Source organism: Myotis yumanensis, unplaced genomic scaffold, assembly GCF_028538775.1.
Source record: "Myotis yumanensis isolate MYYU_CA2020_CCGP unplaced genomic scaffold, mMyoYum1.0.hap1 SCAF_7, whole genome shotgun sequence".
NCBI classification, from domain to species: domain Eukaryota; kingdom Metazoa; phylum Chordata; class Mammalia; order Chiroptera; family Vespertilionidae; genus Myotis; species Myotis yumanensis.
Window position 1 is genome coordinate 28,672,808 of NW_027223758.1, and position 20,841 is coordinate 28,693,648.

The 20,841-nt window shown below is 42.5% G+C and overlaps 2 protein-coding genes and 1 non-coding gene across 6 annotated transcripts in view; 1 reads left to right on the forward strand and 2 right to left on the reverse strand.

Annotated features, from left to right (window-relative positions):
* Positions 1-5,340, reverse strand: part of MCM8 (minichromosome maintenance 8 homologous recombination repair factor) — a 47,189-nt gene extending 41,849 nt beyond the window's left edge. For all 3 annotated transcript variants that reach the window (XM_070419939.1, XM_070419940.1, XM_070419938.1), the window contains exons 1-3: positions 5,212-5,340; positions 2,782-2,934; positions 558-641 (exon numbers count right to left, since the gene is read on the reverse strand). In XM_070419939.1, coding sequence (XP_070276040.1) covers positions 558-641; positions 2,782-2,929 — 232 coding nt within the window. In that variant the 5' untranslated portion in view covers positions 2,930-2,934; positions 5,212-5,340. The remainder of the gene's footprint in view (positions 1-557; positions 642-2,781; positions 2,935-5,211) is intronic.
* On the reverse strand, positions 1,440-1,511 carry TRNAM-CAU (transfer RNA methionine (anticodon CAU)). Its single transcript has one exon. It is a non-coding gene; the product is annotated as a tRNA-Met (tRNA).
* Positions 5,341-5,496: 156 nt separating the features above from the next.
* Positions 5,497-18,280, forward strand: TRMT6 (tRNA methyltransferase 6 non-catalytic subunit). Of its 2 annotated transcripts, XM_070419941.1 has the most exons (11): positions 5,497-5,768; positions 9,102-9,229; positions 10,815-10,924; positions 11,393-11,484; positions 11,607-11,690; positions 11,948-12,072; positions 13,356-13,714; positions 14,334-14,419; positions 15,017-15,119; positions 15,225-15,311; positions 16,625-18,280. In XM_070419941.1, exons 1-11 carry the CDS (start codon positions 5,641-5,643, stop codon positions 16,814-16,816), a joined length of 1,494 nt encoding a protein of 497 aa, XP_070276042.1. In that variant the 5' UTR covers positions 5,497-5,640; the 3' UTR covers positions 16,817-18,280. The 2 variants fall into 2 exon arrangements, with proteins under 2 accessions (XP_070276042.1, XP_070276043.1); XM_070419942.1 differs by lacking the exons at positions 5,497-5,768; positions 10,815-10,924 and having other exon boundaries at positions 9,142-9,229.
* The last annotated feature ends 2,561 nt before the right edge of the window (positions 18,281-20,841 follow it).

Here is a 20,841-nt window from a genome sequence, read left to right on the forward strand (position 1 = left end):
TCTCAATGTACCCTTTTAAGTCTTTCATCTTTATAACCAATCTCCCTATATTAACATAATGTTCTTATAACATAAACATGATTTCACTGTTTGGATGAATTAATATTAAAGAAGGGCTATATATCAGTAAACAAATGAATTATTTGAGATGTAGCATCCAAAGACAAGTTAAGAAAATATAATTTATTAGAGGCCCAATGCACGAAATTCATGCAAGAGTAGGCCTTCCTTCCCCTGGCTGCCAACATCGGCTTCCCTCTGGCACTTGGGATCCGGGCTTCTCTCCCACCACTGGCAGGCACCCGGGACCCAGGCTTCCATCGCAGCCTCTGGAAGGTTGTCTGGTCTAATTAGCATATTACACTTTTATTATTATAGCCTACAGGCCCAATGCACGAAATTCGTGCAAGGGGCTCTGTGGGCCAAGGTGGCAGCCCTGGCTGCTGCCCCAACCCTTGCAGCAGCAGCCCTGGAAGGACTTCCAGTCTAATTAGCATATTACCCTTTTATTATTATAGATTATAGATAGATGGCACTTTTCACACTATTAATTCTACCTTCAGAGAGATAAAGCTTCCAGCCTTTATATGGTATGAACTGATCCAATGTTGACTGTAGTAGCAAAGACTGTGAGTTTTGTTCTGAAAACAAAACAAAACAGAAAACTAGGTTAGTAGAGACAGAGCAAACATTTTTTTCCAATTTGCTTCTCCTACCAACAATGAAAAACTGACATATTAATAGGATATCTAGCCGAAACCGGTTTGGCTCAGTGGATAGAGCATCGGCCTGCGGACTCAAGGGTCCCGGGTTCGATTCTGGTCAAGGGCATGTACCTGGGTTGCGGGCACATCCCCAGTGGGAGATGTGCAGGAGGCAGCTGGTCGATGTTTCTCTCTCATTGATGTTTCTGACTCTCTGTCTCTCTCCCTTCCTCTCTGTGAAAAATCAATAAAATATATTTAAAAAAAAATAAAAATAAAAGAGCTTTTAAAAAATTTAAAAAAAAAAAGAATATCTAAATTACAGGCTTCAGTAAGAATTTTGGATATTGAAAACTCCGTCCGTTTGTGGAGTGAGGAAAGAAAAGAAGTGCAGGGAAACTGCCACGGGGATGGGCCGGGTCCTTCTCTCCTTGCTTCTTCCCTTGCTCGCTTTCTCTGAAATCTCCTTCCGAGGCAGCCTCAGTCTCCCTTCTAGTCCCTCATCATCAGTGCTTTCCCCCCTCTGATTCAATCCACACACGCCTCCTTTTCTCAGAGCCGCTTCTTCTGAGTAGTGTCCATTGCTGCTTAAAGTCCCTTCCTATTCCCTCATTTCACCGCTAATGGCAAAAACAGCTTCAAAAGATTGCATTTTTCGAGGAAGGAAAAAGTAGAAGGATGAAAAAGTAAACATTCTTTTTTATTCTAGTGAGGGAAAAAAGAAAAAAGTACTGCTAGCAGAGGATGGTTTCGATCCATCGATCTCTGGGTTATGGGCCCAGCACGCTTCCGCTGCGCCACTCTGCTTCCGCGGATATAAATGCCTCCTGATTCCTATAAAGTTTCCTATGTAATCTCTGTCCTAATCTCTTTACACAGCGCCGTCTAAGGTCTGGTTAAAAAAAGAAATCGTCATTACTGTCTAGTCTAATCTGATTGGCTAGTTCCTGATGCAGCAGGGATTTTTAATTGGTTTACAAGCCCCAATAGGCATAAGCGGAGGAGCGAGGCGGGAGCCCATGGCGCTGTGGTTTGTTGGCATACCAGCAAGCCGCCTCTGCGCCCATTGGCAGCTTGGAGGAGAGGGGCGGTTGGTGTGGCTTCCGCTGTTCAGGACCTGGGGCGCCATGAGGGGGACAGAGGCCGAGGTCGTGGCGGGCACTTTGGTTCCCGAGGAGGCCCGGGAGGAGGGTTCAGGCCCTTGGTGCCCCACATCCCATCTAATTTCTACTTGTGTGAAATGGCCTTCCCTCGGGTTAAGCCAGCACCTGATGAATCTTCCTTCAGTGAGGCATTGCTGAAAAATCAGGACCTTGCTCCTAATTCTGAACAGGCCTCTATCCTTTCATGGTGGCTTTAGGAAGATCCTTGGCCAGGAGGGTGATGCCAGCTATCTTGCTTCTGAAATATCTACCTGGGATGGAGTGATAGTGACACCTTCACAAAAGGCTTATGAGAAGCCACCAGAGAAGAAGGAAGGGGAGGGAGAGGAGGAGAATACAGAAGAACCACCTCAAGGAGAGGAGGAGGAAAGCATGGAGGCTCAGGAGTGACTCCCTTCTCTCCACCCTTTCTTTCCCAAGGGGAAGATTGGAGCCTGAGCTAACTGCTCCTGGGCTCTATATGGTGGCATTTCTGAGGGCTGGGGGAGACAGGAAAGAAAATAAAAATAAACCACGGAAGTAAATGTCATCCCACTGAATTCTTATGCTGACTTAGTAGCCAGAAGTCTCCCATCTCTAGTGAAGCAGGTTACCAACTTTTCTTCATATTGTAGAATCCCCAGCTCCTTGAAACCTCTCTCAACCAGTACTTTGTTGTTGAAATGTCAACTGTTCACGCCTGGAAATTTTTTTTTCCTAAGAAAAATAAAGTATTTCCTACTAGGGCTCTTTCTTGGTCTTGTGAAAAAAAATAATAATAATAATTTTGGATATTAACATTCAAATACTACCTTAAAAGGCTAACATCAATAAAAGACACACTGAAATTTGAGGTTAAAGTGTTTTGAATGCCAGGCATGAATAGATTCCTTCATGAAAAAATTTAAAAATTGAATAATCATTGCAGCCCCTACCAGAACCATGTTTTCCTGTGGGTTTATTCAGGTCAGGTCTGTGTTCTCTTTCTCTCCATTTTCCTGAAAAGCTCCCACCACCTCTTCCTCTTTTCCAGCTTTGAAATCTTCCTCGTCCAAATCCTCTGCCTCTATACTCTCCATTCATGTCTCCTAAAAGACAGAAGTTAGGAAAGTCATCAAAATGATAGGGGAAATAGTGCTCCTAAGAATGCATTAACTAGTAAATAAGTGAAAAATAATACATTCTAGTTTGACACTAGTCAACAGGCTTGCAGCATAGTATACCTGATATAAATTCCTTCCTCTTCTAATCTGCAGTTACTCTTTTAATCCCCATCTCTTTTTAAGGTATATACAGATGTTTAACCAAATATACTGGATGCTCATGAGATAGAAATAAGAAAAGGTACTGTACCTGTTTTCTTTTTGTTTTCAATATATTTTTATTGATTTCAGAGAGGAAGCGAAAGGGCGAGAGATAGAAACATCAATGATGAGAATCACTGACTGGCTCCCTCCTGCATGTCCCCTACTGGGAATAGACCCGCAACCCAGGCATGTGCCCTTGGCCAGAATCGAACCCAGGACCCTTCAGTCTGCTCTATCCACTGGGCAAAACCAGCTATGGCAGTACTGTACCTGTTTTTAAGGAGCTCCCACAATAGAAATGAAAACCAGATAGGCAATTAACTCTAAGACAGTGATGGCGAACCTTTTGAGCTCGGCGTGTCGGCATTTTGAAAAACCCTAACTTAACTCTGGTGCCGTGTCACATTTAGAAATTTTTTGATATTTGCAACCATAGTAAAACAAAGACGTATATTTTTGATATTTATTTCATATATTTAAATGCCATTTAACCAAGAGAAATCAACCAAAAAAATGAGTTCGCGTGTCACCTGTGACACGCGTGTCATAGGTTCGCCATCACTGCTCTAAGATAACTGGTTTGCAGTGTTTTGAGACTGATTATAGGGCAGCACTGGCTGAACATAATCCTGACCTGTGGGATGCTAGGAATATATGCTCTTAGCTCCTTCTATACAGCCTGTCCTGCAGTGTCATACACACTTTTTATCAGAGATGCAAGGATACTCTTACATAGGCATTAGAGATAGAACTTTCTGGGGAAACACAGGAGTGGGACAGGGTACATACACACATGTTTCAACCTTTCTATTTCCATAGGGGCCCAAATGTGAAAGATGTTAATTTTCCAGGAAACTTCCATTACTGTCTTAAAAGACAATGGAAGCAAGTTTATTTCTAGGTCAATATTGATTAGATGGATTATTTACAGTTTTTAGATAAATTTGTTGAAATGCAAGTTTTCTTGGAAAGCATAGCCATACTTATTAATGTTATAATCTTTTTTGCTAATTAGCCCTCATATTTTTTCTATTTTGTACATAGCAAGATACTCATTTTAATTAAACTTAAACCCATTTAGTTCCTAGCCGAGTATCAACAAATTGAAATATAACTGACCTTTAAAAATGGGTTTTAAAATAATTCATATAGGTGGAACACAGGGCATTTTTAGGGCAGTGAAACCATTCGGTATGATACTGTAATGGGTATGTGACATTATGCATTTGTCAAAACTCATGGAACTGTACAACACAAAGAGAGAACCCTGATGTAAACTATGGACCTTAGCTAATAATAATGTAATGAATCTGGCCCATCAACTTCAACAAATTTGTAGCTAATGCAGGATGCTAACAGGAAGGTATGGGAGGAGGGGTAGAGATGTGTATGGGAACGCTTTGTACTTTGTGCAATTTTTCTGTAAACCTAAAACGGTTTTAAATAATAGTCTTAAGAAAAAAACAATTCATATCCTAAATATAAAAATAATACATCCGTATACAGCATAGTATACCTGATATAAGAGCGTGTATCCGGATCTTTCTTTAAAGGGATTTAAGTAAGGGAGTTAATAACTAAACAAGTTCATGATGTTAGGGCAAGGCAGGGCTTCGATAACTGTCTAGACCACAGAACACGCTAAGAAAGTAAAGCCCAGAGGAACTGATCCAGATCAAAGTTGTTTGGTGGCAGTACTGGGCTCAAAGCCTCGTCTCAGACTCGCCAGCTGGAGTCCTACCTTCCTCAATGAGATCGTGGGGGTGAACAAAACTGGGAAAAATTCCAACACAAACGCAAGAAGTAGGGCTAGAAAATAAGCAAAGGTGCCAGCCATCGTGGGCCCGCTGTGCTTCGTTAAGTGCCCTCCTTCGCTTAGGCCTCCTCAGGCTAAGTCCTTAGTGGCAAAGAACAGGGACCCGAAAGCTTTCCTCCTTCACGCCCGGCCGGCTCTCCCTTCCGCTCGGGGAGAAGCACGGCGGGGCCACGAGGAGACTCCGAGTCCTCGGGCGACCCCGGCCCACGCTCCGCGGCTCCCTTCAGCGGCAGCTCCCCTACCGTCCCCGCGCGGGGCCGAGCCTCATCCGTCGGAGCAGCTCAGGGACCTGTGTCTCCACTACGGCCCGGAGGGCTCACGGAGAGACGCGCATCACTCCAGCTGCGGTCCAGCCGTCTTCCAAGTTGTTTTTTTTTGGCGCTGCCGTGACGCAACTTCCGCCCAAGGAGCGGCGAGACGGGAGGGGCGGGACGTAGTGCAGCCAATCAAGGAGTTCGGCCAAACGGAAAACCCGAGGCTCCCGGAAGCTGCCCCGAGGGTCTGACCGGAAAGAGGAAGCGGCGCTCAGCACGTGGGGGCCGTGTCGGTGGAGGGTTCTGCGTTCTCTTGGTTCCTGGGAAGGGAAGCTGGCCGCGGCGGGCGCTGAGCTCCAGGGACGGGGTGCGGGGGCCTGGAGGGAGGCTGCGGGGTCGGGAGACCCGCCGAGCGCCATGGAGGGCTCAGGGGAGCAGCCGGGCCCACAGCCACCGCAGCCCGGGGACCACCGCATCGGCGACGGCGACTTCGTGGTGCTGAAACGGGAAGATGTGTTCAAAGCAGTGCAAGTGCAGAGAAGAAAGTGAGTGCCGTCGCTGACCTTAGGGGCCCAATGCCCCATCCTTTAGATACCCCCTACCTCCAGGTCTTCCCACGCCACGTACCCTCCCATCGGGGTCCCATTCTTGGCTCTCTGCATCCCCAACGTCCTCTCTAGTGATGTCCTCCCCACCGCCACCCAGGATGCCATCCTTGGCTCTCAATGTTTTCCTATTCCCTCCAGTCTTTCTGCAGAGTCCGCCTTCTGTGGTCGCATACCCGGCCCTCTGCCTTCAGCATCCTTCTCAGTCTTTGCACAGAAGTGCCTTTTCCACCAGCATGCTCATCCCACTCCCTGTCCTGGGGTTCTCCCCCCTAGGTCCTTAAGATCTTCTCTCCTGTTTTCTCACAGAACTCACTGTTCACCCTCCGATCTCATCCTTGCCTCTCAGCCCATCCTCCCCCCAACCCCCCAACTCCCCTTCTCCCCTAGGCCCTTGTTCCTCCCTAATCCCCCAGCCAGGATCACTCCCACAAAAATGAAACCTCTCCGACCTTCGGTGGTCTTCTGGGCTCTTCTCTCCGTCTACAGGGACTGCCTGTCTACACTGAATAACTTACTGTGGAGTGTGGGATCCCTCCAGGATTCCAAATTTTACATCGGGGGGATGCGTGGCTTGGAAAAGTTAAATTGCCCAGAGGCAGTTTAGTTTGCTCAAGGTCTCAGAACTTGAAATTAGGTTTGGTTTGTGAACCTGCAGATTAATTAACCACTCTGATTTAGTATTAGAAAAGTGGGGATTTTGCATAACTTTTAGCAGGGGTGGTGAGGTTGTTAAGTCCCAGTTGCTTATTAATGGTGGAAATGTACTGGGGTGTTTTGGTTATTGGTTAATTATCTGAAAAGTACAGCCACGCTTTCTTTTGAGTTGGGTTGTTATACAACTTTTGACCCAGCAGTAAGTTCCATGCAGTGTCAAGAGAACAGCTAGCAGGCCGTGAGTCTAGGGATTGGGAGACTTAGAATTTCTGGTGAGTGCTCAGTTCAGATGAATTACTTTACTTCTTTGAAACTGGTATCGAACGTGAAACAAATAGCGTAAGAAAATAATCTAATAATAGTCCTGAAAGCACCAAATGGTGACAACTGAGCTTTTTGCACAAGCACCAATCCGCTAAAGAAAAGAAATACAAGTGGGGAGGGATTTTAGTCCAGAAATGTAATAGCTATACCAGCTTTTAGACATTTTTAAACTTTTCTGTTAATAAAATACTCATTTTGGTGGTTGAAATTAGAGAAATTTTATAACATATCCCTCATCACTACTGTACTTCTGTATTCTTGAAACCAGTACTCCCCCCCCCCGCCCCCCCCCCCCCCAGAATATCTGATTAGAAATGTGTGCTTGCTCCCAAGTACATAAGTTTTGGAAAGTGCCAATAATAATTATTTAAACTTTTCGTTGAAGTTTAATAGAGCAGCAACTTTCTTAGGTTGTAAGTTCAATGAATGATCTCAAGGTTATACAACTGTATAATGACCGTGCAAGTGAAACTTCTTTTTTCCATACTGTCCTTTTAAGTTGCCTAATTTTGAAATGTGGTTGTTTGAGTGTGCTTCTTAATAATGTTCCCTTTTAGACAAGAACTTTTTTTATTAACGAGGAGACAGTCAGCAACATCTTTATTTCTAAAAAGTACTCTTTAGGATTTTTTAAAAATTTGCAAACACTTTTCATCATTTTCCTTACCAGAAGCCACAGCATTAGTTTACATTTTATTTAGAAAATGACCCTCTAAATCTTAGGCCAGATTCTCCCTTCCCTTAGTGCTACCCTCATCTGGTTGGGCAGAAGCAATCCTGGGTATCTAGAAGGAGACTTGCAAATCCCACTCTTTTCCAGTGAAGCCTTGGCCCCACACCCCTCTGACTGGGCCGTGCTTTCCTGGATTCAGAGTTCTCTCAATGTGTGCCATGTCCTGAGCATCCTGAGATGCATTGGCCTTTGTTGGGTGGACTGTGTTGCATAGTGGAAAGAACCAGGCTTTGGGGGCAGGCAGACTTGGATTTGAATACCTGCTTCCACTTTTTAACTGTGAATCTTGGACAAGACACGTTTCCCTGAGCCTCAGATTGCTCATCTGGAAATATGGTGCCCCGGGATTACTGCTAGAATTAAATAAAAAAGTATGAAACAGCTAGCATATACTGCCTAGCCCCTGATTGACATTCAGCGGATGTTAGTTTTCTTCTTAAGAAAGGAAAGATTTTTGTTTTTGTGGAGCTTCTCTTTAAAGTTGTAATAAGAGCCCTAGCCGTTTTGCTCAGGGGATAGAGCCTCGGCCTGTGGACCAAAGGGTCCTGGGTTCCATTCTGGTCAAGAGCACGTACCTAGGTTGCAGGTTCCTCTCCGGCCCGGGCCCTGGTCGGGGTGCATGCATGAGGCCATCAACCAATGTGTTTCTCTCACATCGATATTTCTCTGTCTTTCCCTCTCTCTTCCACTCTTGAAAAATCAATGGAAAAATATCCTTGGGTGAGAATTAAAAATAAATAAAATAAAATTGTAATAAGATAAAAATCTGGGTAATGGGATTTTGTTTGCTGTCAGCCATTCTCAATAAATGTTATTCTCACTGAAAAAAAGAAATCTGGATGGTATATTTGTAAATGTAATTTGCTTTTACTAGGTAAGTTTCAAAGAAAATGGCCACTTAGGCTAGGGCCGTGGTCGGCAAACTGTGGCTCGTGAGCCACATGCGGTTCTTTGGCCCCTTGAGTGTGGCTCTTCCTAAGCCTTAGGAGTACCCTAATTAAGTTAATAACAGTGTACCTACCTATATAGTTTAAGTTTAAAAAATTTGGCTCTCAAAAGAAATTTCAATCATTGTACTGTTGATATTTGGCTCTGTTGACTAATGAGTTTGCCGACCACTGAGCTAGGGAATTAGTTAAATCCCCATCACCTCAATGATTGCTTAGTTTTGAGATTTTCTTATGTAAGTTGCAAGAGGTATCAGTTTGTGTCCAGCGGCCTGGCAATCTTGGCAACCCTTTATGCTACTTAGGAAGTCTGCAAGGCTGTGAGTTTGGACATCCTGTTGACAGTGCTAATTGGAGTCACACCACTGCCTCAGAAGAGGAATGTCTTGTCCTTGTTTCTCATTCCAAAATAAATGTTTCTGTGGCTTCTTCATTAATGATATGTCTCTGCCACAACCCGATTCGCTCTAGTTCATTTGTCAGTTCGTGTTCAGAGATAATGCTGTAGATCATCCTTTGTGAAGACCAGTTTTAAAGTAAACTAGATCAGACATATCTTTTCTATTCAGAATGCAAATGAGATGTAGCTAATGATTGCATTTTCTTCCCCAGAAAAGTAACTTTTGAAAAACAGTGGTTCTATCTGGATAACGTCATTGGCCATAGTTATGGAACCACATTTGAAGTGACCAGTGGAGGAAGTCTTCAGCCTACGAAGAAAAAGGAAGAGCCTACTTCAGGTGCACTACTTTGGGTGTATGAAATAGGTGTTCTTGATCTGGCTAGTCAGAAATCTGTCACCCCCAATTCGTTCTAAAGTGCTAGTCCAGCCAATCTCTAAAGAAGTCTAAACTCATAATCTAAGAACTATAGCTTGGTGGAATGAAGCAAGGTCTGCCTTTGGCTTCGAGATACTTGGATTCTGCCTCCAGCCCATTGTTTTTTTTTTTTTATTGCTTAAAGCATTACAAAGGGTATTACATATGTGTCCTCCCCCCCCCCCCCCTTGACAATACCCCGGCTTCCCCTACCCCCCACCAGCCCATTGTTAACTCACTCTCTGACCTTGGGCCAGGCATTTAATTCCATGAGTCCTTGCTCTTTCTGTGTAAGCGCAGATGCAGAGCCTTTTCATTGCCCAGAAGCTGAGTAAAGCTTTGAGGTAGTTTACGAATAGGGTGGAGGTTAAGAGGTCTGGCTCATTAGGTTGAAGTTTCAGCTCTATTACTTGCCTTGTAACCTTGGGCAAGTTAATTGATTTCTCTAAGTCTTATATCCTTATCTGTAAAATGGGGCTATAAACATTTAATGCCAAGGATAATAGTGAGCATTCAGTCACATGACATATAGAAAGTTCTTAATAGTACCTTGCTTATAGTAAAGGCCCCATAATTTTAGCTGTTATTATTAATTAAAATGCAATACTTAATATTTGTTAAAAAAAGATGTACTTAAAATATTTTATTAATAAAATAAATATTCTTAAGTAATTTTAAAAGTAAATGATTAAAATACTATTCAAGTTCTGGATCAAACCAGTTCATTAAATATTTTTTAATTAACATCCGTATTTTTGTTAAGTACCAGATATGTTCCAGAAATGATTAGTCATTGCGATTATAGCAATTCATGAGATGGATCATGCCATAAAATTTATTAGTGGGAAACACCAAAAATAATCTGGTAGGTAAGCAAACCAGATGGTGATGTGTGCTATGAAGATGACAAAGCAGGGAGGTGTATGGAGGCTGATTGGATGAGCTGAGACTTGGCTGAGATGATAGAGCTGAGCCCTGAGTGATGGAAAGGATCCAGCCACTCACATCTGTCATAAGAGCATTGCAGGCAGAGAGAGCAGCAAGTACCAACGCCCCGCTCTGAGACCATGCTTAGGGGCTTAGGAACAGAAAGAAGGGCAATGTAGTTGAGTATGGGGGTCAAAAAAAAGAGGCCAAAAGAAGATAGCCAGGAGCCAGATCATACACAACTTTGCAGGTCATCTTTGGATTGTATTCTAATTGCTAGAGGAAGCCTCTGTGGTTTTGTGCATCAGAATAAATAAGCCAGTTTGCATTTTAGAGAACTCTGGTGTCAGGTGTATTGTAACAGGGCAAGAGTGGAAGCAGGAAGGTGAGTTAGAGAATTGGAGTAGTCATGGCAAGATAGGATGGTGGAACTGGAAGGCAAAATTTGCATGTACATTCCAGTGGAACTGGAAGGCAAATTTGAGTGACTGATGGGCTGGTTGTGGATATGAACTTAGAAGAAGGAAGATTTTAAAATAATTTCAGATCATAAATGTCATAAAGCAATTTCCTTCCTTAGAGACCAAAGAAGCGGGCACTGATAATCGAAATATAGTTGATGATGGGAAATCTCAGAAACTTACTCAAGATGACATAAAAGCTTTAAAGGACAAGGGCATTAAAGGAGAGGTAATATTCAAAGGATACTGTGTTTTGTTTTTGTTTGGTATTTAGGGAATTGCTTGGTTTTTAAAGCAGAATTTACCCAAGGTAAAATGTAAAAATACTGCATACTTGTTAGAAATAGCTTGGAATGTACATGCAATTCAGTATATCAAAAATTTCATTTAATAACTTAGTGCCTGTTAGAGCTTAACTTTATTTTCAGCAATGTTTTCAGCTAGTGTCTTCGAGAATGACAGTTGCCTTGCCCTCTCTTGTGTTTTTACTGTATATCTCTGTTCTTTTATCTTGGTTTAAATGGAGTTATAAAGTACTTGTATTTGAGTACAAATTCTAGATAGAGTAAAAAACTACAAAGTTCATCCATGTGGACTTCTATGGAAAAGGGACTGGAGGATCAGACATTTGTCTACATTCTGGGGTAAGAAACCTAAAATAAAATATCAGGAAATCTGCCTGCTTCTTTTCTTATAGGAAATAGTTCAGCAGTTAATAGAAAATAGCACAACATTCCGAGACAAGACAGAATTTGCTCAAGATAAATATATAAAAAAGAAGAAAAAGAAGTAAGTATTTGTTTGAAAAGGAAACATTAAACATTTTTGTAGCTTTAAAAAACACGTTATTAAAAATAAAACATTTTAAACCAGTTTTTTAAACTTGGCGCTCTGTTTTTTTCTTCCCCCAGATATGAAGCCATTGTTACTGTTGTGAAACCAACTACCCGCATCCTTTCAATTATGTATTATGCCAGAGAACCTGGAAAAATTAAGTACGCTTTGTTTCTTTCAAAAGTATAATTGGGGGAAAATTTATCTTTAAGAAAGTCATGATTTTAAGTAAAGTGAAAAACTTGCTCACCTGAATAAAGTATTCTACCTCAGAAATTGTAAGTTCTTTGTACTATTGCTTTGATAATCTTATCAACATACTTTTAATGAAACAAATCTTGAAAAATGATGATTAAAATAATGGGACTTGCTTAGCTAAAATGAGTGAATTATTCTTTTTTAATTTATTTTATTTTAGCCACATGAGATATGATACACTAGCCCAGATGTTGACACTGGGAAACATTCGTGCTGGCAATAAAATGATTGTGATGGAAACGTGTGCAGGCTTAGTGCTGGGTGCTATGATGGAACGAATGGGAGGTAAGTTTTAACATTTTCAAGTTCATGGTTTGAGTAGAGGAGTCTAAAAAATAAAAAACATAATCTCATGGAAAGTGGGGTTGAATTACTGGGAGGTTATTGAAATGACTTGGGCTTGCACAGCTCCAGCCCCCAGGACCATGCTGCACAGCCCACATCTCCCAGCCTGTGCTGTGTTGGCACCCACAGATGGCAGTTGTCCTTCCCAGCTTCAGGAGCAGTGGGGATGGTTTTCAAGCCTGTGGCTGGCTAAGACCTCCAGGGCAATGCTTTCAGTAAACTCAGATAGCTGGTGCTCATCTTACTGGTGTGAATTGAGTGGGGATAATAATAAGGATATATTCTCTCCTGGAAGATATAACACAGGCTGATTTGCCTTTTCTTTCTCTGACCCATAGAAGATAAGAACTTTTGCCGGGCCCGTGTGGCCCAGTGGTTGAGCATCAACCTATGAACCACGAGGTCACAGTTCAATTCCCAGTCAGAGCACCTGCTTGGGTTGTAGGCTCAGTCCCCAATGGGGGGTGTGCAGGAGGCAGCTGATCAATGATTCTCTCATCATTGATGTTTCTATCTCTCCCTCTCCCTTCCTCTCTGAAATTAATACAAATATATTTTAAAAAAGAAAAAAAAAATTCAACCACCTTGATTGAAAGTAATGACACTGGGCTGGGGGGAAGCTGAGAACCAGTCACCAATCATGTGATATCCAAATTTACACAATCACGGGGTTTTACGATAGTATCAAGTGGGGGTAAGCTTGTTTAAACTCCCTGTTTATCTGTTTGGGAATTATATTACATCCATTGAGAGTACTCATAGACTCCAAACTCCCATCATCTGTCAGCCTCTGAGCAGAGTCAAGTAGAGAGAACTTGAGTCTTCTTACTGTGGAGGACCATGAGGATTTGCAAAATCTAGAGCAGTGGTTCTCAAGCTTCCTAATGCCGCGACCCTTTAATACAGTTCCTCATGTTGTGGTGACCCCCAACTATAAAATTATTTTCGTTGCTACTTCATAACTGTAATTTTGCTACTGTGATGAATCGTAATGTATATATCTGATATGCAGGATGTATTTTCATTGTTACAAATTGAACATAATTAAAGCATAGTGATTAATCATAAAAACAGTATGTAATTATATATGTGTTTTCCGATGGTCTTAGGCGACTTCTGTGAAAGGATCATTCGACCCCCAAAGGGGTCGGGACCCACAGCTTGAGAACCGCTGATCTAGAGTCACTTTCTTCAAGAGATGTTTGTTTCTTTTGTCTGTTCAGGTTTTGGTTCCATTATTCAGCTGTACCCTGGAGGTGGCCCAGTTCGGGCAGCAACAACATGTTTTGGATTTCCAAAATCATTCCTCAGTGGTCTTTATGAATTCCCACTCAACAAAGTGGACAGTCTCCTAAAAGGAACATTTTCTGCCGAGATGTTATCTTCAGAGCTAAAAGACAGTGCTTCAGTGGAAGAAAGTAATGGCACACCGGAGGAAAAACAGACTCCAGAACAAGAGAACGAAGACAGCATGGCAGAGGCCCCAGAGAGCACTCCCCCCAAAGAACAAGAAACCATGGAAATTGTCTCTCAAGACCCAGAGTATAAGGATCCTAAAGAGAGAGGAAGCAAAAAGGATTATGTAAGAACGTTAGAGTCCCCACTGCCCTCATAATATTCCCCTCAGGACCTCAGTTAATTTTGTTTAAGCACTGAGATTTGATTTGGCTTTGCAGCATCAGCTCCCAAAATAATAAATATCACACACAACAGATGGAGAAAGAGTGTATGTGTGGGTGCACACGTGTGTGATATAATCTTTGAGATGGAGTTTGATTATACAGAAATGTTGTATATAGTAGTTTAACAATGGCTTAATAACACAATAGGCTGTCTTGTGTGTTTTCAGCTTCCTTAGCAATGACCTCCTGTTGCTTTAGTCCAGTGGTTCTCAACCTGTGAGTCGCGACCCCTTTGGTGGTCGAACGACCCCTTCACAGGGGTCGCCTAAGACCATCCTGCATATCAGATATTTACATTACGATTCATAACAGTAGCAACATTACAGTTATGAAGTAGCAATGAAAATAATTTTATGGTTGGGTCACAACATGAGGAACTGTATTTAAAGGGCCAGAAGGTTGAGAACCACTGTTTTAGTCCAAGGCGATAAATATTGTTAAAATGTTTTGGCAAACCAGCATTTCCATAAGCCTGACTGAATGACCTCAGTACATTGGTTTCTCATTTTTTTCTTGAAGATTCAGGAAAAGCAGAGGAGACAAGAAGAGCAGAGGAGAAGACAGTTAGAGGCTGCTGCTCTGCTGAGTGAAAGGAACGCAGATGGGTGCGTTGATGAAAGAATTCGGGCAACACCTTGCTGCACGTGGACTCTGCCTCAAACAGATCAGCATTCTCTGTCTGCTTTGATTCTAGTCGGGGCAGAGATAATAATTGTGTCTTGGGTTTTTAAAGAAAGGAGGCTGCATCTGGTGGAAGTGGGAAATTGGACTGGTTTCAGAGTTTTTAAAGATACTTGAAATTTCTCCAATGATGGTGCATCTGCTGGGGCTGCGGATGGTGGGGCATTCAGATTGATTTGAAATTGGCTAATGCGAGGGCTAGGGAGACCTGCCAAAGAGAGAGAGAGAGATTCAGTTGCCTGCAAAGCCAGCATCATGATGTTGGATTTGTTTCTAGATGATTTTTAAAAAAATCAAGAATGTTAAGTGCTACTTAGAGTTGCCAGGCACCATGAGAGCTTATAATTCAGTTTGTTTTCCAGAAATTAATAGCTCATAATTTTATTTGGAGTTTCTGGAATGTATATAAAGCTCCTCTTTGTGCAAGACATGCAAATACATGATCATTTTAGATGTATTTTAAAAATGTATGCTCCATCATGGGAGCATAGAGAGGAACATATCCAACATCTTTCTTGCAGTTTAATTGTAGCCAGTCGTTTCCATCCCACTCCACTGCTGCTATCGTTGCTGGACTTCGTGGCCCCTTCAAGGCCATTCGTGGTCTACTGCCAGTATAAAGAGGTAATACTAAAACAGAACGGAGGGGAATTCTTGTATCCGAATATTGATTCTCAAATTGTGTGGTCCTAGAAGTAATTCTTAACAGAACTTTCTCTATGCCTTCAGCCTTTGTTGGAATGCTACACAAAACTGCGGGAAAGAGGAGGGGTCATCAACCTCAGGCTGTCTGAAACCTGGCTCAGAAATTACCAGGTATGTGTTCTTACGGCCAGTCCCAGGAGCTGCTCGCCGGAGTCTCTGGCTCCTTGCAGTAGTGCCGGAAATTGTCAAATACAGATATCCCCATTTCTGTCTATAGAGATGACACTGTTCTCACACCTGTGACTCAGAGAAAGGTCCCTGATCTTTCCTGATCCTTTCTTTCTCCTTTCGTGTCAGGGTCTGTTACTGTGTAACTCTAGGAACATTTAATATGCAAAGCATTCTGGTTGTGTTTACTCAAGGCCTCAAGATCACTGTGGAGGAAACAACTGACAATAGCAAAATCCCCAAGCCAAGAAAGTGACCTTCCCATCTCTGCTCAGATATTTTTGCAGCAAGTTTCAGGATTATTAGTGGGCTCCGTGTCAGTTCAGGTCCTCTGGAAGGTGTATGTCAAGATGGAATTAGAAGTGTAAGAGATTTTTTTTTTCAGGGAAAATGCCTCTGAAAGATAAGGGGAGAGGGAACAGGATTAGGTAGGGAGAGTCGTCAGACCATGATGCAGGTCTGGTGCCTATGAAAAGAGGGGGGCAAAGGGGTAGGGGAAGAAGGACCTGAGTGCTGCTCTGAGAAAGTGCCAGCCAGGATCATGGGGAGCCCCAGAGCAAAGACTTCCCACTAAAGGAGCCCTGTGTTGGGCAGAAATGGTGCAGTCCTGGTAGCCATACCCAGTTATCAACTTTGAGCAGCCATGGCCTCCATGGGAGTGAAGGCTCCAGCAGACCCCAAAGGAGCAGCTGCTAGAAGCTTTATGCTGCTTGAAATCCTCACAACCAGTTCCCTCTTGAAAGAGCTGAGGGAACACCTCCATGCTGCCACAGGCTCTGCCCTGCTGCTTGGACATCTTGCTTGTCTTACAAGATGCTACTGCCCTGGCCGTCCTGCACTTCAGGGCAGCCATCGTATTTAGCTGTGGTAGCAGGAGAGAAGTCTTGTCAGAGTCAACAGGGCATAGGAAAGAGAGACTGGCATATGTCCAGTAGCTACATCTCCATGGACCCAAGCCCCACCATTGGCCATGATGCATCCAGACCCAGAGCACTGCACAAACCATTTGCCACCAGAAACTTGCTTCAGGGTGAAGAGAAGCAGGTTCAGTTTTATTTTTCACAAGAAAATCACTTAAATCACTTTCGGTACTTTTATTAACAATCATTTAAGGGGTGGAGCTCCTTAGGAATTGGCTCATTTAAATGTTCAAGAGAATCTATGTCATTTAAATTCTGGTTTCTGGCATGTATATTGTTAGCATGTACTTCACCTGCTTAGGAAAACATGAGTGTCTCTCTTTCTGTCTTGATTAGGTTTTACCAGATCGAAGTCATCCCAAACTGCTGATGAGTGGAGGTGGGGGGTACCTTCTCTCAGGCTTCACTGTCACCATGGACAACCTTAAAGCAGACCCTGGTCTCAAACCCAACTCAAGCACTTTAGAATTACACAAGACTGAAGAACCAGCAGCTAAAAAACGGAAATGCCCCGAGTCTGACTCTTAACCTTTCGAAAGCTGCTTTGATTTTTGTTCTTAGGTGTTATACAGTTAGCAAGTAAACTTTAAATGTCCTAAGAATAAGATGATGTCTGTACACTTGTTCCTGAGAAAGATAAGTAAGCCTTTCGTTCACCTCTGACAGATGGATCTGGTCTGTCAAAACCTTGAGCCAAAATACCCAGGCCTGGGTATGCAGTGGGCTGAGATATGGCCAATTCTGTTTATTTCACAGCAATACACTAAGTACTTTTAGTACTCCATGCAGATATCTTGAGAATTTAGACATCCTAAAGATATATTTATACAAGACTTTGTTTATGTGTTAAGCAGAATAACAGCATAGTTAAAACTTGGTGGGTACTTTAAGGAAGGAATTTGTGGAAAAACTTCCCTGTTCCACTCTGCAACCTAAGCAATACTGATGTGTGTGTTAGATTTACAGTACCAAAAATGTCCACCCTCTTCCCTGCAGTGGAAGGAACTTTTAAAATGCCAGATGTGTTATTTTAATAGTTGACAACCTAGGAAAGTCAAGTATTTATTTTATTGCTTTTTTTGTTGATAGAAAGGTGTAGTAGGGTGCTTTTTTGTATTAATTTACCAATCTCCTCATTCTTTATTCTAAATAAAGTGACTAGAATTTTGGAGTACTATTCAATTAAAGGAAACAAAGGGTTTTTCCCCTCCCCAGAGACTTATGGAGATACATAATTGTATACACAAATATATGTACAGTGAGTCCTCATTTAACGTTGTCAGTAGATTCTGTGACTTGAAGCAAAAACAGTGTATACTGAAACCAATTTTACCATAGGCTAGTTCATAGAAACAAGAGTTAAGTTTTTATGGCATCTCATCAATGTTATAATGAAATTACACTGAATGAACCGATGTTATCCGAGGACCTGCTATATATGGATGTTGGTATATATTCATATATATAGATATTTATATATATATATATATATATATATATATATATATATATACATACACACAGAGACAGGATGCACTATTCCTATGACTCTGACAAAGTTTAGCACAGGGCTTAGACCAGTTCTCATTGCATTAGTGTCACTCCTTGTCAAATGTATTTTAAAGTGCCTTTTTGGTGATTATTAATGCTGGTTTGTTGAGCTCTGGCATGATTATTTGGTTAGTCTTTTTAAGCTCTGAGAAAATATAATCACATTATTTGGGCATCTGCTGCAGCCAAGAAAAGTATTTCAAGTCAGCCAAGGCTCTTGTCCACGAGTCTTGCTCACTTAAATACGCTCATTGTGTGTACCTATTGTTCACATCGTTAGAGTACAGATGCAAATCATCAGCCAGGAGCATCTCAGAAAAAAAAGCTTTTCCTAATAGCATGCACTATTTTAATAATGGCCAGTGTGATTACCAGGTACAGTTCTGATTCTTTTTTCTTAAAACAATTGCTTTCAAAGAATAAAAGTGTTTTCTACTGGGATCTGTTGTACTGACATTAATGATGCTGTCTGTGACACTGCATTCACTGGCTTTTGGCCGATTGTGACACATGGTCTGTAAGAAAACATGTCCTGAGTGGCACCTCACTAGACTTGTCTTTGCAAACAATCCTTGCAGGTGTCACCCAGGTACAACCAGTTAAGTTTGGTCAAGGGGAACGGTGCATAGACTCATTCAGTAGTGGCTGGTCTCCACTGGTGACTGTTAGAACCATCGCCTCCTTGGGACTCAGCCCATTCCCAAGTTCCATTCTATCCATTCAGTCTGTTGCTCTGCACTACTGTGTGCCCACCGAGCTGCCCCTGGGGTTGACTTGTGGATTGATCTTATGCACTAGCAGCAAGTTAACCCTAACCTTTGAAAGTTATTTTCCTCTCAATATAGTTTACTTTGAGGACTGGTGATTTGTGGTTTGAAAACCTGTCTAAACATACAGTGACAGACTCAAGGAAGAGAGGAGACAAAAAAGAAAAAATGTGATTGATTTAAATTAGGGTCACCAAAATATAGCCCATAAGTCTAATCTTGCTCATTGCCAGTATGACCTGCAAGCTAAAAATGACTTTTCCATTTTTAAATGGTTGAGGGGGAAAGCAAAAGAAGAATAGTCTCGTGACTTGCAAAAATTACATAGCATTCAAATTGCAGTGCCCATAAATTAAGTTTTAGTAGAGCACAGCCATGTTAATTTGTGTATATATATGGTTCCTGGCTGCTTTCATTCTGTGGCAGAAGCCAACAGTTGTGACAGAGACCATATGGCCCTTAAAGCCTAAAGTGTGCCATCTGGCTCTTTAAGAAAAAGTGTGCTGCCTAGCTGGTGTGGCTCAGTGATTGAGTGTCAATCCATGAATCAGGAGGTCATGGTTGGATTCCTGGTCACATGTCTGGGTTTCAGGCTCAGTCCCTAGTAGGGGGTGTGCAGGGGGCAGCCTATCAATGATTCTCATCATTGATGTTTCTCTCTCCCTTCCTCTCTGAAATCAATAAAAATATATTTTTTAAAAAGGGAAGAAAGTGTGCTGACCATGGATTTAAATGATCCTTCTGGGCACCCCCAAACCTGCTGGCAGCATCTGGCATGGTTGACCCCTCTGCTTGCTACAATTTTCCTCCCGTGGCTTCTAGGACAGCACTCTCCTGGTTTCCCTCCTGCCTTTCGGCCTTTCTTCCTCCATCCGCTGGTTCCTCATCACCGCTGAGATGAATGTTTAGGAAAAGATTGCACCTCTTCACTTTTTTGTCTACTTTTGTCTACACTCACTCCCTAGATGGAGGGATTTGAGAAATGATGAAAGAAAAAGATATGACCATGAGGTGGCAGTAGCACCCACATGTTTTATTGTGTAATGGGTGACACCTGACAGGTTTTGAAGGTGGAAGGGAGATGACCCTCACAGCAGAAATCTGTCCAGAAGCTATACCTTGGAGTTGCTACTCAAATGGGAAGCGGGACAAGAGAGGGGAGTCAGAGAGGTGCCTTTTGTCTCAATGTTGCTCAGCAGTGTGGCAGGGAGTTGCTGGGTCTGAGAGCTCTGAGGGGCAAAAAAAAAAAATGCCATAACCTATAAGGCTTGGGGTTTTATAAGCACAAGACTATCTTATCAATGGCCAGCAGATGCCAGGTGTACTTTGGCAGAGGTAGGCAGGTGGGTCCTAAATGTCTAAACATTTGCTCATTTGGATGATGTTTAAAAATAAATGGATATGTAATATTTGTATCTGGCCCTGGCAGGTTTTGAACTAATACTTCTCAGCCTACAGTAAAGAAATAACCTACAGGGCTAATGCACAGAGGCTGTCTTTGGCTCATTTATAAAAAAGGAGGTGATCTCGCCCAGTGTTATGGGTTGGCTCAACGAGATAGACCACCGATTCAGAATTTAAGTTTAATAGCCTTTATTAAGCTGGCCAGCTGACCACAGCCCGTACCTTCCCCTTCTGGGAAGCCTCGCGGCATGTGGCAGAGATCAAGGGTGCAGTATGATCCTTTATAGCAAAACAGTGTTACCTTAGAAGTTCACAGAAAGTTCATAAGAACAAAGGGGGGGGTAAACAGAGTCACACCTGGCTGGAGCGTATCATAACACATTGTTTTTCTCCAAGACAATCTAGCAATTTTTCTTCCATCGTTCCTAACCCTGCAATCCCTCTCCATAGGTCAGTCCCCCCTCCCAGCACATACACAATCCTTCTCCATATCCTGACAACACAATCCTTCCTCATACATCCCCCTCCCTCCGAGCACATTCAATTTCTCATGTCTCATTTCCTCCCCTTAGCACATTCTGTAACATTCTGTAACCCTTCCATGCCGCAGTCCCTCACCCTAGCACACCAGTTTTAAGGCTTTAAATACCATCTCTATGATGATGACTCCCACAGTATGTCTTTAGCACAGACCTTTCCTTAAGCTCCAGGCCCATATACCCAACTCAACATTTCAACTTGGTGTCCGGTCACATATCAAACTCAACATACCCCAACCTGCGCTCCTCATACCTCCCCTCCCAAGACCAGTCCCTCCTGCAGTCTTCCCAC

Bases quoted from the DNA above. Each gene is read 5' to 3' on its own strand.
- TRMT6 (XM_070419941.1), top strand. From the start codon at position 5,641: ATGGAGGGCTCAGGGGAGCAGCCGGGCCCACAGCCACCGCAGCCCGGG. The intron at 10,925-11,392 runs GTAATATTCAAA...CTTTTCTTATAG, and splicing joins ACAAGGGCATTAAAGGAGAG to GAAATAGTTCAGCAGTTAAT. The intron at 14,420-15,016 runs GTGCGTTGATGA...TCTTTCTTGCAG, and splicing joins AGTGAAAGGAACGCAGATGG to TTTAATTGTAGCCAGTCGTT.